Source organism: Zonotrichia albicollis, chromosome 1 (genome assembly GCF_047830755.1).
Source record: "Zonotrichia albicollis isolate bZonAlb1 chromosome 1, bZonAlb1.hap1, whole genome shotgun sequence".
Taxonomy (NCBI): domain Eukaryota; kingdom Metazoa; phylum Chordata; class Aves; order Passeriformes; family Passerellidae; genus Zonotrichia; species Zonotrichia albicollis.
Genome location: NC_133819.1, coordinates 141,775,084 through 141,793,751, shown reverse-complemented (window position 1 = coordinate 141,793,751; position 18,668 = coordinate 141,775,084). Strand labels below are relative to the sequence as shown.

At 37.5% G+C, this 18,668-nt stretch overlaps 1 protein-coding gene across 2 annotated transcripts in view; it reads right to left on the bottom strand.

Moving 5' to 3' along the window:
- Positions 1-1,803: 1,803 nt before the first annotated feature.
- Positions 1,804-18,668, bottom strand: part of MTBP (MDM2 binding protein) — a 29,989-nt gene continuing 13,124 nt past the window's right edge. For both annotated transcript variants that reach the window (XM_014263865.3, XM_026799669.2), the window contains exons 13-22: positions 18,018-18,131; positions 16,640-16,804; positions 16,198-16,291; positions 14,390-14,545; positions 12,194-12,289; positions 8,852-9,118; positions 7,419-7,653; positions 6,238-6,351; positions 4,493-4,558; positions 1,804-3,084 (exon numbers count right to left, since the gene is read on the bottom strand). In XM_014263865.3, the coding sequence (XP_014119340.2) occupies positions 3,049-3,084; positions 4,493-4,558; positions 6,238-6,351; positions 7,419-7,653; positions 8,852-9,118; positions 12,194-12,289; positions 14,390-14,545; positions 16,198-16,291; positions 16,640-16,804; positions 18,018-18,131 (1,343 nt within the window). In that variant the 3' untranslated portion in view covers positions 1,804-3,048. The remainder of the gene's footprint in view (positions 3,085-4,492; positions 4,559-6,237; positions 6,352-7,418; positions 7,654-8,851; positions 9,119-12,193; positions 12,290-14,389; positions 14,546-16,197; positions 16,292-16,639; positions 16,805-18,017; positions 18,132-18,668) is intronic.

The following is an 18,668-nucleotide window of genomic DNA, read 5'->3' as shown; positions in this document are numbered from 1 at the left end:
CCTGCTTGCTTAAAGTGAATCCCCAGACTAACCAGGACAAAATTTTTATTTAAAAGAATGAGGGATACAACATTTTAAATATTTAACGGAGATGACAACCTCCTGTTGAACATCATCACCTGCTTTTCCCACATGGGATTAGCTATTCTTTTTTTTTCCTTCATAAGAATTTCTATGCTTGTGTAAATAAGTAGAGGCATTAGGAAACAAATTCAGAAAACAAATTCCAAGGGAGAACTGTGAGCTAGGACAAAGAAGTTTGTGGATTTGGGCAAGCATTAGTACCCAAGCTAAGTTCTGTGGTAGCCCAGTGATACTCATAATGTAATTAAAATTAATTGCTGTAATATTACAAGTAATCATATCATCAAGTAATTGCAACCACATCAGTGCTGTCTTACCTCTATCCTGTGGGGAATATAAGCACATAACATGGATGGATAATGTGCTTTTACATATAATGCATAATGTTATTATGCTATGCTATGTTATGTTATGTGCTTGTTATATAGATGGATGGATTATGGGTAAACCAGAAATGTGTAATGGTGAATTTGATTTATATCTTGATTTGCAAAAACATGAGAGCAAGCACCCAAAATATGCATAGGTCAGACTGGATTTGGGGGGTTCAGCAGCCGCAAACAAGAAAATAGTTTGAAGTTCAGAGGCAAAGGGTGATGTTACATTCTGCATCACTTAAGTTACAGCATATCAGCCAAGATGCAGGAACTCTCAGTGTGGGGTTTTGGAACTATGGCAGATGTAAAATAATTTGGTGAAGTGCTGTTGCAGTGGACCAGATCAAATTATTGTGCCTACATTTTGTAGGTTAACAGCATGGACAGGGACAGTTATCACAGCTCAAATGGGGCACAGTGTTATTAAGCCACAATAATAAACCAGCTACCACTTGTCCTAAAAAGCCACTAACACAAAGAGCAAATGAGACATGGATAGCAGTGTATTAGTTCTGCACTGGGAACTGTGCAGAAAACCAATACATCAAAATGCTTATGCTTCCATAACTGCTTTCCTGCTGATTATTTCAGGCCAGTCTTTGAGTCTACAGAATTAATTAAACCAATAAGCATTGGGTTCTACTTGAAGTACAAGAAAAGCAGTTCAAATTATTAATTACTTTCCTGAAGGTATTTTTCTTTGCTCATGGCAGCTAGCCTCAAGGATTTATGAAATGTAGAGCTTCTGTACTTTTATTTATCAACTTAGGTATTATTATTAACTACAAAGTTTTTCTAATTACAAATATATAAACTTCCCAAAATTAAGTAGAAAACACAACTCTCAGTGGCTTCCTTTAGTATTCAGACAAAAGTATCAGCATTCAGGCTGAAGAGATAAGGCTACAGCTTACAGCTTTTCTCTCTCTGGAAGTAGAGCATTTCCTGATTCACTATAAGATGTTAGGAAAGGCTAATGTCTTGATTACTTTCTTGTTTTTATAAAGAATGCAAAGAAACATGAGCCATACACAGTAATCATTACATTGGAGCAATTCTGTGCATGCACTTATTAGATGATTATTTAAATAACTCTCTTCATTTAATTTCTATTTCACCAAATCACTAAAACTGGGATGCTGTGGATGTGTGGCATTCTGCAGACAAATGAAATCCATCTGACAAGTAGTTCTGTTTGTCCTGGGCTCAGATGCACACAGTACTCACTAGAGCCCACTGTCACAGCAGAACAACTGCAGTGCTCTCCTGTTGCAGCTCAGTTAAACCAAGTACACACCCAGCCAGGAAAGGTCTTGTAGAGTTCAGGACTGGTCAACTTGGGAACAAAGCAACAGAACAGATGAACTCAAGATCCTGTTAGACATGAAGAACCTCCTTAGGGCTTAGCTTTACACCAAATAGAATTAAGCAAAGAATAATGTCCCAAAATCAGGAAGGCTCTTTAGAGAAAGCACAGATTTTACAGTATTAAGTCTAACCTCCACATGGTTTAGTTCAATTATTTTTTCACAATATTACATTTCATTTATATTTGTATTGCTTAATCTATTTTCCTACTGGGATAATATAGCAAACAATAGCCCTGCATCTCTATCAGTTTTAATCCTGTTAGTTTATATGATAAATAGGAAATCCTTAATACAGAAAGCTTAGTACGAACTCCACATCTCAACAAAACACTAACTTGAATAATTACATTAGTCCCAGCCAGATACATGCCAGAGATTAAACGGAGGCCAAATTTAGTATTTTACTGTGTTTGCAACACAGCCAGAAACTTTTTTTCCTTACATTTCAGCATAGCACACCAGCTCTTTTCCAGCTCTCACCATCCTCATTACCAGTATTGCTTTGATTTTCTCCTCTTCCAGGAAAAGAAATCTCAGACCTCTCCTTAGATACTTTTCTAAGGAGTGTTACAAAGAGCATGCAGGAAATTATACTGAAAAGTCAGCTTGTAAAACAAAGAAACTTTCTTTAATGGGACCTTGGACCATGTTTCAAGCCATGCTTTTTTCTTCCTTATATTACAACACAGAGATAATTATGGTTCAAATTCTGATTGTGTTTGTTTTCACCTGCAGAATAGGAACTATTCTTAATTAGTATATAAACTGTCAATGGCTGATGCTGTAAACAGCTTTTATACAAGAGCTAGCTGAAGTAGAATAGAGATCTTCACACAAAAAGGAAAAACAAAGTAATAGTTATCAAAATTAAATATGTGGGAGTATTTATTCATATAAAAACCAAATACACTGGTTGAAAAATATACAAAGCTTTATAAATCAAGTCAAGCTATATTAGTTTTAACAAACATAATAAATACACATATAAAATACAACCTCTTTTCATTTGAATTAAAAAAAAACATTAAAAACTTTCAGTATAAAAAGTTTCCAACCTTGCTCCAGTGCTTGAAGAATGAGTCCATATAACTCCACTGACCACAGTCCTCCCAGTGTGCAGATCTGTGTGTGCATTGGGTAGCAAAATGCTTCTCAAGTCAGAAGTGCTCTGTCTCCACAGCTCCTGGGAAGGTGTGAATAGAATCCACACAGTGCCTCTACTTGCCAGTCTTCTCCAAAACCCATTCAATCACCTGGGCAAATAAATGAGAAAGCAAACAATTTACATACCTCCTGGTTTTGAAAGCAAATTAAGAGCAGTTCATAGTTATTAATTCTTTCTTTAGTCCTTTGTCACCATCTGTGTATTATTTATTAAACAGGATTTAAAAGCAAACTACTCAGGAGAAGAAGGTATTGTTAATAATCTGAGAGGATACAGCATTACCCTAGAATTGTATTTAATCTTACAGAATGCTTTGTCTTTAGGAAAAGGCATTTTTAGAACCCCTGAATTGAAATACTTCACCCCATTCTCTCCAAATACCAGCAGGAAAGTGCACATAATGCCAAACAGCCAAACTTTTACTTCCAGCAGTAAAAGTTCCTAATCCCAGAGAAGAAAGAATGAAGCATAATTTGTGCACTGCTGTCTCTACCTGCATTATCACTGCTGCTTTCCAAACAGGGCAGTTGTTCAGACCACTGACTAAATACTCTCTAATACAGAGACATAAGCAGTTTAGGAGAACACCAATATTAATGCCTTTTGCCAACAGCAAATATACAAAAACTGACCAATTTTCTACCCAAAGATGGAGGTGAGAAGCAGTGTATCTGCACAATAGCCCAGTTCAACACCAAACATCACAACCCAATAGATTTTGAACCTTATCATTGATACAAAGCAATCCACAAAGGAATACAGCACAGAACACAGAAATACTGCTCTCATAGAATAAGTTCTCTAGGGATCTAGCAGTTTTTTTTCTATTACTTACCCACCTCAGTTCAAATTCTTCCATATAATTTATAATTATGAAAATTGCACTGTAATTCTGCATTATGCTTTTTTCCCTTTTTTTTCTCCAAATCATGGAGTCACTTCAGTGTATGTCTCAGAACTCAGTACCAGAGTTACTTAATTTCTGGAGGAATATTTACTTCTGTCATTTGCTCTGTGCTGCTGTGCATGTAAGTCCCACATTATGCACAAATAACCCCACCTGATGTCCCTTGTGCTTACAGTTACTCACAAGCCTAAAATTACTCATTTTCAATGCTTCTTTTAAAAAATTTATTTCCTTTTGTAGACCTGCTTATTACTTCCTAACCTTTGAAATGTTATTTCCTTCAACACTAGAAAAGAAGAACTCCCTAATGATCCTAATTAAAGTAAAATTTCATCTCTTTTTTTTTCCTGTTTGTTTGTTTCAGTGATGTAGAAACATTTATTGTCTTCATTTCTATTTCTCACTGTGGCACATCATCTTGGCAGCTGTAACTAAAATACCATCCAATACCTGGAAATCTTCCCTTGGAACTACTGCCTGAGAGTAAGATCAGAGTGAAATGAGACCCACATGCACCTTTCATCTCTTAAAGCTGTGGACTAAACCATCCTGTAGTTATGTACAGGAATAAGTAAACACATGGTCTTACCTGCTTAGCATTGCTATTTGCTGTTTTCTTCATTTCATCAAGAAGTCCTCTAGAAGTTTTTAGGTCCTAAATATGAAACAAAAAGCCACAGAAGTCAGCATACAGTCACTCTAATTTGGGTTATATGAGCCCTGATAACCAGGACAATGTAGCACTTTTATCACCTTGTTTGGAACAAAAGAATAATTATTTGCCTTTGCTTTTTTAATAAAAAAAAGAAAATAATTTAAATCTATTCCAATGGGCTGCAGGTTTCCTTACAGCAGTCCAAACCTAGTTCTCAATTATGATTGAGTCTTCCTAAATTTCTGCATTTTTCTGCACAATTTCCAGAATTTTTTTCTTCAATGATATTCTAAGTTCTTACACTCTTGACTGAAATCCTGTTTCTATATAAACATGGAAATCAGCTGTGAGCTTACCCTGCAATACAAAGTGCTGGCAAAGAACAGAGAAGCAGACATCAGAAAGGAAAACCAGTGCAGAAAAGGGAAAAAATCTAGAATGGCTTTTTTTTCTATTTTGCAGTCCATTTAATGAGTGCAACCTCATCCACTCTTTTAAACAAAGCAAGAACAAAACCTTGCCTGGAGAGAAAGAAAATGCATTTACTACTTGCCTCCAGAGGAAAATGACACCTATGTTACCAAGTTTTTGAATTATGCAGCACACAAAAGGATTCAAAGGATTCCCACAGACTTGGAGCTGCAAGACAGCACAGGAGAATCCTGTGACACCTCTCTCTAGAAAGGACAAGATCACTGCCATATTCTTCCTTTTCCTTTTCTACTTGAAATGGAACCACAAACCCTGATTTGCTCTACTTACACATCCCTACCTGCAGCCCTTTCTGATTTTGGATTAGATCTTCCTTCAGGGCATATTTCATGGAGATGTTGGGAGCACTTACAGAATGACTGCACAACTGTGTTCCAATTATTTAAGAAACTGATGCTTATCAGCAAGATGTTCTGATTGTGTGAGCATCCAGCCCTGCTCAGCTTTCTTTTAGCTTAAAGCACCATTACTGAAGTAATGGTGACTAAACTGAGCTGGTTCACCCACAGTGATAGGTTAAACACATGCAAATGAACAGAACAGCAGCTCAGCTGGTGAGCAATAGCTTTTAATCACTCCATACTGTAATTAACTTGATTTTAAGCTCAGACCAAGTAAGATGGGCATCAGCATTGACTCACAGTCTCCTAGGTATTGTGGAAAGAATTCTCATCTCCCCCTAAACATGAGGTTGATGCAATTCTACAGGGTGCTCTGCTGAGCCAGTATGTGTTAGATAATAGAGAACATCATGTCAGGGAACTGCAATTTCTGAGTCAGTTCTGTAAGATCCTTATTGAGCCAACAACCTTAGAACAAGGGAGAAAGCTGAGCTGTCACAGCTACAGCTGGGACATACTCTATTGCCTGTCAGCTGCTGCAGCTCTTAAGAGTGACCTAACCTAACAGGGCCATGCTTTAGCATATTATTTCACTATGTATAAAAGGCTACTGCTTTAGAAGGTTTTAAAACAAGCAAAACCCCACCAAGCTATATTGCAAAATTACCTTTTCCATTTGACAACAAGTCCAAAGGTCTCTCCACACAATCTACACATGACTAACACACCACTGGGAAATACTAGCTTAATCAACTCTGAATTTCCCACATGCTAGCTCACGTTTTATTTAGAAGTGGTTTCACTTAACTAAGAATAAAGAACTGTAAGAGTGTGCCTTCTAGTTACCTTTAAGTAGAATTTTGATATCTCAAATAGACGCTGGCTGCATGATGCAAAGCACTTATGATCTTCTGCAATTCCATGTTTTTGAAGAGTCTTAGCAACCACCTCCTTCAGCATCTTGGAAACAGAAGAAAACGAAAAATTATCCATGGGAAGCAAAAAAGCCTAACACAGAAAACCTGATCTTTTGGGATCTTGCCTGTCTTTAATCTATTGCCAAACGTGATCAGCTCACTGCCTGAATATGAGCAGTTCTTTAACAGTCTATTTCCATTTCCTTAATTTTAAAATATTAAGAAAATGCTTACATGTCAAGGATCAGTGAACAAAGATCACATGCAGCTTGGAAGATAAAAAGGAAGTCAATATTATCTTGGGTATTTTCTTCTCCAAAATAATATATGTAAAATTATCACTTTTTGCTGTACTGATAGTCCTTTGTTTGATACACACATACAAAAAAAATTAAAAATCTGACACTAAAGTCTCATTAGATAATTTCCTGACATCTTTTACATCAGAGATGTTTAAACTCTGCTGTAGGTCTCAATGAGTCACACCAATTTATGCTTCCTTGGACCATTCCAACTTGCCTTTGACAGTATCTTAAGATTCTTGCAGTGTTCTCCTTGTACCCTGGGATTAATTTAAAATTTATATCACCAAGTCAGAAATAGTTTTGTGTATTGTATTTAGAAGAGGCATTCCTAATATAGACAGCTAATAATTAGACATTATTCCACCAAATTATTTAACTCCTATCTCAATTAATGGATTTATAAAACTACAGGAATCTCTTTATTCACAGACTAGTCTGGTCCTCTACAATGCCTTTGACCCTTCCAGAACATGTATCTCTTTGGTGCCTTTAGGTTTTACATTAATCATCTATATTTCATAACTCTTATTAATTGCTATTCATTTCCACCTTTTTTATTCCTCATTGTTATCTCTCTCAGCCTTACTTTTCTGGGCATGATAAAATTTTCTTTGCACACTTTTTCATTCTTTGCTTCTGCAGCACCCTCCTCAGTGATTCACTTACACAAGTGAACAGAATGAAATTCAGTAACAAAAACTGGTTGAAGATAATTCATCTTGAGTTAAAAAATGTTTACAAATCAAGTCCCATGGAAGGAAGTTAAAGAGCTCTTCTTCACTAACAGAACAAGGCAGATTTTTACCCTGGTGTGTTTCTGGGATCTCGACTCCTTCTCTGGCCGCGCAGGCTCGGGCTGTGCGGCCGCTCGGTGGCCGTGGCCGGGTGGGTTCGATGGCGCTGCAGCCGCCCCAGGGGACCTGTCCCTGTCCCTGTCCCCGTCCGAGCGCTTCCTCGGCACAGCCACTGCACGGTGACTCCTGCTGCTGCTCCCCCCTGCCTGCCACAGCAGCGACTCTGTGCTCTCACATCTGCTCAGCCTACAAAGAACACGAAAAAACCCTGTAAAAGTCACTCAGGTTTTGTACCGACTCTTTTAGTGCCATTGTTTCTGCTAGACAGGCTGCTGCTTCAGAGCAGTAAGGACTGAGCATTCCTGCAAACAACATCTGAAAACAGCAGACAGGAAGACAGGATTCCATTCTGTAAAATATTTTGTATTAGAAGAGCACTCTGCTGACTGGATTGGGCTGTGATATGTAGACCCATTGCACCTCTGATTAAAAAGGTCTAGAAACAAACTGAAGAAATCAGGTAACTAAGATAATAAAACTCTTGGGAAGAGAATTGACCTACAGTCTTTGGATGAGACAAAACTTCTTCAAACTATCTCATTTCTTTTGGTTCTACAGGAATGTCACAACTCATCTTAACTACAAGAAGTTGAGCATCATAATTCTATGGGAACATTGTAATCCTTGATCCTTCAACTGTAAGAGGATTAGTAATTCCAAATGCCAATTTAGAAAATGTTAAGTATAATCACATCTTCTTTTCTAACTATTCAGTAAGCTGCAAAAGACATACTTATTTCTAAAACCAGACATCTGTAAAAGGCTTATGGTGATTAGAATGCAAAGGCTATCAACCTGGAAATAAGGAAGACGTGAAGTATTACAGTAAAAAAGTGAATTTGGAAATCTTGTTACCTAGCAGCTATTATTCAGTGATAGAGTTTGCATCTTCTGAGTGAGGACAAGATAGAAAGGGAAATCTTTAAAACTAAACTTCCAGAAAAGACTTTAATAAACAAGGCTGACAATAAGATTGGATTTTGGTAGGTCATCTTATGCCAGCAGTGCTTTGGATTAGAAATTCAATTATTCTGTTTGTACAATCCTTGGCTTTCTAAACCTTTAGTTGTTTATTCCTAGTACAGGAGCCTTGACTGTTTCAATCCTAGATGAAGCTGTCATCTTTTCAAAAGCACTTGAGACTGCAGGATATAACCCCAAATCTGTTAAACAAAGTGTGCCTGTGCTGCATGGTTTTGATTAATCTAATGCCATCGATGAGAGATCACACTTGAGGAAAAAAAATGAACCTACAGAAGAGGATTAAACAACTAGAACATTTGCCTAGATAGCTTCACTAAAACATTTTGAAATGAAAAGATGCAGCTCACAAGAGACCACTGAAACATTTCATGCTAAAGATTCATTTTATTCAGTGCATTACCTTTTCTTGGGATAAAAGTAATCCAGGTCTTTTGATCTGCGTTTTAGCCTTGATGTCTCTGTTTTGAATTCACTTTGCAAAGTCTCTCCATCAGGGACACTTCCAGGCTCTGACAAGACTGCAGGAGATGGGAGAGGACTCAGGACAAGAGGCACAGGGCAGCACTCTTTGGTACAAGTAGTCTGAGTTTCATAGCGAATAAGGCGAGTTTGAAGTTCAGCATATCCCACATCTCTTTCCAAGGCTCTTCTGTCATCAAGACAGTATCTAAAATTGAAATTGGGTGAGAAACCTGTGAGAGAAAGTCTCTGTTTTATTACAATCAAAAAACTTACTTCTGACAGTCATGTGAACTCCAAAGCCTTTTTGTTATTTGAACTACTATACTGTTCTGAAATACAACTTTTAACAGCCCAATAAATTAATATTTGCCTGGATTTTGCTCTACTTAAGTCCAACTCCAACAAAGAAGCTGAATTATATACTATTTGTAACTCTTTACCCTGTTCTTGTAAGATTCAAACTCTTTGAAATGCAACTTTTAGCTTTGTCTGAGATAAACACTGCTGTATGAGAGATTCACATTTTTTAAGCACTAAAAATACAAAAAAGTATCACTGAACAAGCACAAGCTTCCTATTGACTACAATGAATAAGTGGTTTGATCAACCAAATCAACAGAACAAACTGTAATAACAACAGTGGGGCTGAAAGATAACAAATGAACAAGTGCTAACTCAGTGAAACACACATGAGGTAACACAGAATGCATCCTAACTAACTTTTCTCTGGTATAAACGATTTCCAGGATTACTTGCAAGAGAACAGTGTTTCATCACCCAGTAACTTACTGTAGTGCAGGGAAAGGTAACAATAAACCGTGTCTTATTCCAGCCTCTGTTACAAATTGTTTTAAGCAGTGTGAGCTCTTGCTCTGCCCACCCATCAAACTGCTCAGCAATGTTTCCTACTCTCATGAATGCAAGAAACATTCTTTACTTTTATCTCTTGGCATGGAGTCATGTTAAATTGCTAGTTCTGATGTTTCCATTTTCTTCGGAGTATTTTCATATTCAGGGAGAAATTAATTTTTCTAATAACTGGCTGATGAATCAAATTTCTACAGTTGAGGAAGACTTTCTACTAGAAATAAATTCATTATCTGATAAGAGAGTAAGCTATCTGAACTTCAAAATTTCAAGGTATTTAATTTTTCTTATTTATATTCTCAGTACCCTGAGTAGTCACATACCCTACAAAGATAAAAAAATCCATTTAGCTTTAGAAGTTAAAATGCTATTTTACTCACTGCTTTAATGGCAATTGCTTTCTCTGCGCAAAACAGCATTCAAGTGTCTGGCACATGTTCATTACACCAAAAATTTGACTTAATCATAAATAGGAACAGCCTGATGTTCACAAGTCCTGGTCTTCATGGGGGGCTTCAGCCATCCCAATAATCTGTTGGAGGACCAATATGAGGCAATCCAGGACGCTCCTGGTCTGCACTGGTAACTTCCTTCTCTGAGTGAGGTGAGGTGTTGTGCTGGATCTTGTGCCCACCAAGAAGGAGGGGGTGGTGTGGAATGTGAAGCTCAAGGGCAGCCTTGGCTGCAGTGACCATTAAACAGTGGAGTCTGGGATGCTCAGGGCAGCAAGGAGAGCACACAGGAAGCTCACCCCTGGAGTTCAGGAAAGCAGTTTGCCATTGACACAGAGCTCTGTGGCATGGTCAACACTAGAGGGAAGGGATTCCATCCAGAGGCTTGAGAGGTGGCCCTGTGCAAACCTCATGAGGTTCAGCAAGGCCAAGTGCAAGGTCCTGCACCTGTGTAAAGGCAATGCCAGCAATAATACAGGCTGAGTGAAAAATTAATTAAGAGCAGCTCTGGGGAAAAAAATGGGAGATGTTGGTGTCCCTGCCCATGGCATGGAGGCTGCAGTTAGATGATATTTAAGGTCCCTTCCGACTCAAACCATTCTATGATAACTGCTGCTCCCTGGTTTTTTGACAAGACTTTACCTCCAAATATAAATACAGCAGCTGGGCAGATGAAAATTGCATAGTACCAAACACATCTGAATACTCTTGTTACAATATGTTCTGGTCCTACGCTACCTCCCACTCTACTGCTTCCCTCCCATTCTGCTAAGCACACTGCCCTTGCAATATTAATATGCCTGGATCTTCCTCCTCTCCACAACACCCTGCAGTCTATATCTGTCCCATTTTGCTAGAAGAGGCAGCACAAGCTGTGCTGTGCCTAATTTGGAATCTCAGGCACACTCCTTGCTGAGGTCAGGCAGGGCAGCAAGATATCACATAGCAACAGACAACAGACAAGTGGTTTCTTCCCACACCTGCCATAGGCATTTCTCTTTTCTACCCAGTTGCCTCTCTGTGCCACTTATTACAAATCTAAAAAGGCTAACAGGCTCATGAATTACTGCTTAGAAAAAGCGATAACTAAAGAGATAGGAGTGCTCCATTGCCCTGTAAAACTTGACTAAAATCAGCAGATACTAAATACAGACTTAATCAAACTATTTGTAAAATCAATAGGGAAAAAATACCAGCAGCATTGTCAGTCAATTCTGATAATCTGAAAATGTGATTTTAGGAGGCAGCAGAAGCTTGCACAAAAACTGAACTAACTATGCTTGGTATCCACTGCATTTCTTAATATATGCTGCAATAAGACTGTCTCTACGGAAGAGTTATGCTTAATTATCTACTCCAGCATTTTTATAGCCTTTTTCCTTTTCTTCTCAATGTCAATATTTGTACTTTTCTAAACTATTTTTATGCAGCTACATTATGTGACAGTTTGCCCATTTGTCTGCTTTGACAAATAACTATTGCTGGCTGGCTGAGATGAACTAACAGTCCTAGCCATATGGATCCTTTAGAACAGCCTTACCACCAACACTTGCCTGCTGGTGTTTTCAGGCTCCCTGAACATAGAGGTGGCAGTATCACAGCAGCTCTCATTAAACCTTTTGACTATCAGTCATAAAGTGTCAACAATTAAATATCAAAGCAGAAACTATGCATGTACTTAAAACGTGCTTCACTAGGAATTTGATATGTACTAATTCCCTTGCCATTTGTAGCTCTGAATTAAAATTTTCAGAGACACTGAGAAGAGACACAGCAGTATAACTGAGAAAAAAAGACCTTCAATGTTTCTACATTACCATCAAGGCCGCAATGTTGGAATTGAAACCACTGACATTTAATCCATAATTAACATACCCTTAACATGTTGCTTGAAACATTTCTAATTACACTTAGACTGGAAACTAAAGAGTAAATCTGAGAAAAGAAGCCAGGAAACTTACTCAAGTCCATGGTAATGGCATCCAGCTGCTTTTTCAAAAGGCAAACCTCTGAGTTTTCGAGGAGTAAGGTCTGGTGTCAAAAGAAATGCATTTTCACTGAAAGGAGGAAAATAAAGATTTACCATCAGGATAAATTATATTTCCAAAAATCAGAAACAAATGCCTTCACATATGGAGAACAAAACAGTATGTCCTGCAGCTAAGCCCCTAGGATAAAGCATCAATGGAAAATTAAATCTGCATTGAAGCAAGAATTTAAGTTCAACTAATTCCTACTGAGCTATTATTGCTACAGAAGCTCTTAGACATTTCTTAGATGGTTAAGGTCACTGCTCCAAATAAGTTATCAAAAATCTGGGCAAATATCACAATGGGACACCTGAGTGGTAGAATGAGCTGAGAGGAACTGGGAAGTGACCTCCCATTTCTCAATCACACACTCTAAGTAGTGAATTCCTTCACCTTCAAATTGTTGCCTCACCTAACACTCATCTTTCCCAGCCTTCAGAACTAATGGCTTGTTTCCTGGGATATTTCAATTCCAGCTAGCAACTCTCTACAGCTAAATCATAAGAGTGTATTTGTTTGAGGGTATTTCAAGGGAATAAGCCATAGCAAGGCAGATAGAAAGATCTGCTGCCAGATCTCAACATACCCTGACATTTACCTCTAAAGAAGGGAAGACAAAAAGGCAAGATGTAACAGAATCTGAAACTTACACATTGCTTCAGATTTTATTCATATAGACTCCCTCTACACCATTTCCACTGGAATAATCTGAGAAAAACATCCAGGAAAGATGTAACACTGAATCTAGCAAAATGATAATTTGGAAAGACTGTCAGCCAAAACTGTAATCCATCAAACTTCTATCTAAGCTCAAACACAGAACACAAGGGAACATGCCTTTAATTCTCTCTCAAAATCTCTTCAATCCTTCTGTTGGTCAGGAAGATCCTTAGATCCATATTCACTGTTCTTCATCACCTACCGTGCAAAGCTCCTCATAATTCCAGAACATTTACTCAAAGCAACTGCTAGGGGAGTGAGCAGCTCGGAGTAAAGTGTTCTGCTGGACTCAATTCAAATTCAGAGCTCACTCATCTGTAGCTCAAAGCAAATCGTTCAAGACACTCAAGGTATTCTATGCCTAAGTGCTTCTCTGGAGGCTTTGAAAAAAATCAAAGACTAAAAAAAGATTTTTTAGTGAAAAATTATTCACTTCTTTCCCACATAACTAGTTGGAAGGAAAATATTTTTAGCCAAAATTCTAAATCTTCTCCACTCATTAACAACCCAGTAGGAGATTCTAAATCTTTACAGTATATTTTTTAATTTGCTTGAATTGTCTGTTCAGAATATATTCAGTTTAGTTTCAAAACTTCAGTAACAATTTTACAGAAGTCTCAAAAATCCTCCAGAAAATCCAAAATACTACAGAACCTTTCCCTCACACAAGCACTCTTGTTACATATAATGAAGTCTGAAAAAGGATCAAGGGCTGTATCAAATAATTACATCATAGTTTTTATTATTCAGTATTAAAAAGGTCAACAAATATAACTGTAGTGACTGCAAAGACTGTCTTGCCTACCTAGCACTCTGTGACACATTGCACAAAAATAGTACAGGTTCTGCTTCTACAAACACCATCTAACTCTTCTAGAGTCTGGCCTTAACTCTAATAGATGTACAGATCCTGAAAATTATACCAGTAACTCCATGAATCTATAAAAAAGCATGACAGGAGACAAACACAGTTAAATAGGCTCAGATATTTTCTTATTTTGTCTTCCCACCTAGACTTCCCTCCACTGAAAGAAATCACACCCAAAAAATTAAAGCTCTACCACAGTAGCTTCTGCTTTACTAGAAATACTCTTTTGGAAATGGACATATAGGGCAGCAGCAGCTTGGCAGGGCTCTACCAGTAACAAGTTTGTTGTTCAGGTGATGATTTTGTTATTTAAATGCCTAGGACCGAGATCATCATCTCCAGCCATTTCTGAAAGAACTAAATAGCAATACTGACCGGAGACCAAACCAGTTCATTTCACTGGCAGGCATGTGACATAAGGATGTTGCAAGTTATAAAGTCAAACCCAGTTAGGCCATTCTGTGACTCCCATTCCACCCTTTTTACACCCCCCTACATCAGCTGTGAGTTTGGTGCTAGTGGCTCTAGGATGCTCATACCGCTTGGGAACTTGCAGGGGCTGGAGCTCCCCCACGGGCAGCCCCTCTGGGGTGAAGAACTTGAGCAGCTCTTTGGCATCCAGCAAGGTCAGGGACTCCCTCTGGCTGTCCTTGTGTCCCAGCAGCTGCTCAGGTGAATGTGCAAACAGAGGAACTCTGCAAAAAAGGCGGCGAGCAAAGACCAATCTAAGATTTTTTTTTAATAAACTCATAAACTCATTTAATATTAAAAAAAATGAAATCATTGCCACTCTGGAGCAATTAAACTAGTATCAAAGTAAAATGAACAGAAAATGTTCCTTGAGAACGTTCACACAAATGTTCATGACAAATAACATGATAATTGGTGCAAATTCTCTAACATTTGACTGAAGAAAGTAGTTTCTTCAAGAATTTAGAGCGTGGTTATGAAATACAACATTGGAAGATGATTATTCGCCCTTTTTTTTTCTGTTTTTTGACCAAAAATTTGTTCCCATTAAAAAAATTAAAAATATACAATATACAGGAAAGGAACAATAAAGTCACTACTGCACACAACCCTCCACTCTTTTTTTGTGTCTTCAATCAAGTACAAAGTTCTCCCTTTGTAAGCAACACATTGTATCCTGACACAGGGTAAGAAAGATACTCAGTTCAGATTCTGAACAATAAAATTAACACTGACTATGTAAGAGAAAGGTCCTTTAGGAAGCTTTTTGACAGCTAATTAAAAGGAAGAACTTTACCTGTTTGAGAAACAAAAGCCAATAATAATAACAATAAGGATGATGATGATGATAGTAATACCACCATGAGAAAGCTAATGTGAGAATTTACCATGTGCAGAACTCCAATCTAAGCCATGGCCACCTATGGTACTTGAGAGAAACGGGATGGAAGTGACTCAGAAAAGGACAGCTGGACACTTGCCTCTACAGGTCTGTCAGCAAGAACATTAACATTACCAAAGACCATTAAGCCACAGAGTCCCAGCATTGGCTGAGCTGGAAAGGACCACAAGGATCACGGAGTCCAACTCCTGGCCCTGCACAGCCCCAATCCCCGAGAGTCACACCCTGAGCCTGAGAGCATTGCCCAAACTCCCCCTGAGCTCTGTCAGTGCTGTCACCACTGCCCTGGGGAGCCTGTTCAGTGCCCAACCACAGCCTGGGTAAAGAACATTTTCCAGATACCCAACCTAAACATCCCTTGACAAGTCTTATATAAAAGTGAGAGCTCAACTGAAATCAACAGGCTGCCTTAAGTGACACAAAGACCTATGTGTTTCATGTGAACAGTACTGAAGGTAAAACATAACTAAATATAAATTTAAACATAAAACCGATAGGCACTTTGACTTCAAAATTACTTGGTATATCATATCAACTATTGACTATCAACTATTGATATATGTTATCAACTGACTATTTAGGAAATATGAGAAGATTAGAACATGCTGCACATGTTGACAAAAACAGCTAAATTATTTATATTTATTAGGGATGTTGTGAGAAAGAAAAGCTTTTGTATGTTTTCCTACTATTTTCTAGAAGTGCCATTTTGGTAATTTAGTTTTAGAACTATTATACTTTTAGCTACCTTCCAGTTAATTTAGTCAATAAAAATCAAAACAATACTTCTTTAAATACCAATAAACTACACCTTTGGAAATAGACAAAAATATAGTTTTAGCCTTAAGCAATATTTTCTTTGAAAGATTATCAACATGTGAAAACAGTTTACACTATGGTTATCAACATATAAAGTTCCTCTATAGTAAAGTTTAATGGCTGCTCCAAAGAAAATCACCAGTATTTCATTATTACCTCATTTTTTGTTTGTTTTTTTCAAAGTTTTCCAAATTCTGAAGAACATGTCTTTCTGGCCATTCCAATGGATTTGGCTCTATTAAGTCAGACTCTGCAAGAAATAAATGTTGAACAATCCTAAATAAACAATCTTATTCCTTAAAGAGACAGATATACAGTCCTTTATCTATAGATACTCCTCAATGCCACTCTCTAAAAAGTATGTAAACAAAATACAACATTGGTGATGCAATCAGAAATGTTTTCTGGACTTTTTTTGTCAAGGAAGAAAAAAGAAATGCAAGGGTAATTTCAGTTTGCAAAATAAGCCTAGAAAGCTGCTTTACTTTTTCTTTCCCCTTTTGTTAAAAATTACTCCTTTTAGTAAAAGATTGACAACCAGTATGAGAAAACATCCAAGGAAAATAAGCAGCAAATTTTATAAATAAAAAATACTTACCACAAGTCTCAGTGCATGACCTGGTTTTATTGCAGACCTTCTGTAGAACAGGTTTAGGAAGATTAGTGCTGCACAAGTCCAAAAAACATTCTCTTGTGAGTTTTAATAAGCTTTTAAACTCATTGGTAGAAATAACTAGAGGCTGCTTGGTCAATTCCTTTCTCTCTAGAAAAGAAAAAATAAAAGGTACTGCATCTGCTTAGTAACAAAGAACAACAAGAGCCTGCTAAAATACAATTACACAAGAAAATCCCCACCCAGAACCCATAACAAAAGTAAGTTAACTTGACACTTACTATTGTACCAGTAAGACATGGGTGGTTTATCCCAAAGACAAGTGAAAAAACAGCAGTGAGAAGTCACACATGATTCATGTTTTTATTGTCCTTTAGCTTCTGGATGTATGCATTTCTGAGTGTATCTAAGTTTGAATCCCCCAGAGAAAAACACCTGGACTTGCTGAGTCACTGTCAGCCTGTTCTGGTCTCTTTGGTCATAATATCAAGGGTCAGCTAATTTTGGTATGATTTAGGACAATCAGTGAATTCCAACTGCTCCTACTCAGCCTCTTAATGGAAATGGATGACTGACTCAAAAGAAACTAAAACACAAACTCTAAAGCAGGCCCAGCCTCAGGGTTGAAGCCGACAGGAATCTGAGAATGACTAAGTTAGCAGGGGGTGTGGGGTGGGAGAAAAGACTACTTATAGAATCTTATTTTCTTTAAGCTGCTATTCTGTTAATGATAATACACTTAAATTACCTCTACAGCATGCCATTTTCAATAAGCCAGACAATCACTCTGAAGCATTTTTTCTTTTAATTGAGTCTCTTTAAGCAATGGACTTAAGATGGAAAAAAAATCAGGACACTCAAATGGACTTCTCTGCAATGTCAAAAATCTAAGGAGGATGATCCTTCAAGTTTTTATTATGAATGATGCAATCATGATAACTCTAAAAAATCTCCAATGCATGGTTTTCCTCTGCTGCTTAAGACTTTTCAAAGAAAGAGTAAAATTTAAAAAGCTGAAAAACTCAAACCAGAATTCTTATTTTTGTAGAAGGCATATCCAGCAGTAAAGGGGAAATCATCATAGAACTGCATAGAATTATTTCAATGCTATGCTCAAAAATTCAGAGTATTTGTGTAACAACCACCAGCACTAATACAGTGTTCTCTTTTCCATTATCTGACAGATAAACATGGATGTACTTCCAGGTTTCTTTTTAAACTTGTGCTATTTTTTCATAAAGTGATTCACACACTTTGGTTGTCAAACATCTCCAGTTTTGTAAGGTGAGCTATCCCATCCAATGTGAAATAAAGACCTTTTAAATACCAGTTTGAGAATTACCAGAGCTTTCCCATTACTTACTGAGATACTCCTTCAAGGCAAAGACTTGGAGACGTGACAGTTTTGTTTCTCTCTGTACAATATCCTCTCCATAATAGCACGGCAGAGACTTGATAAAGTCAGAAATATGAAAGCCTGTACAGATTAGAAGAAATTTTTATTACAAATCTCTCTTTGGAGTCATTACTTAGCAGAAGATATAAACATAGGAAACATAAAGATCTCATATTCAAAAGAAACAACCAGACTTTCAAGTATGGCTAATCATTGAAAAACCAAACTAATTAATTCCAATTGAACATCAGGAGGATCATTTCTAAGAGATGCTGACTATTTTTGAATTTCTGTACAAAACCTGTATAATGACAACACAACATGACTAACATTTAAAGAAGGTAAAAAGATCCTAGGTTTGATACCACGGAAGAAAAGTTTTCTCCCAACATATGGTCAAGGACTTTCAGTCCTCTGACACTGTACTAATGGGATTTTAATTAGGATAAATGGCTGAGTAGTCAGTCCTACCACACACAGATTTATTTCAATAATAAGGAATTAAGTAGCTAAGATGCAGGTCACTGTTCTCCTTTTCTCTGCCAGTGTTATTGAAGCAAATACAGGAGTTAGTAGAGTTATCTGGTAGGTGCAGTTGTCACATGACAACTACTCCAT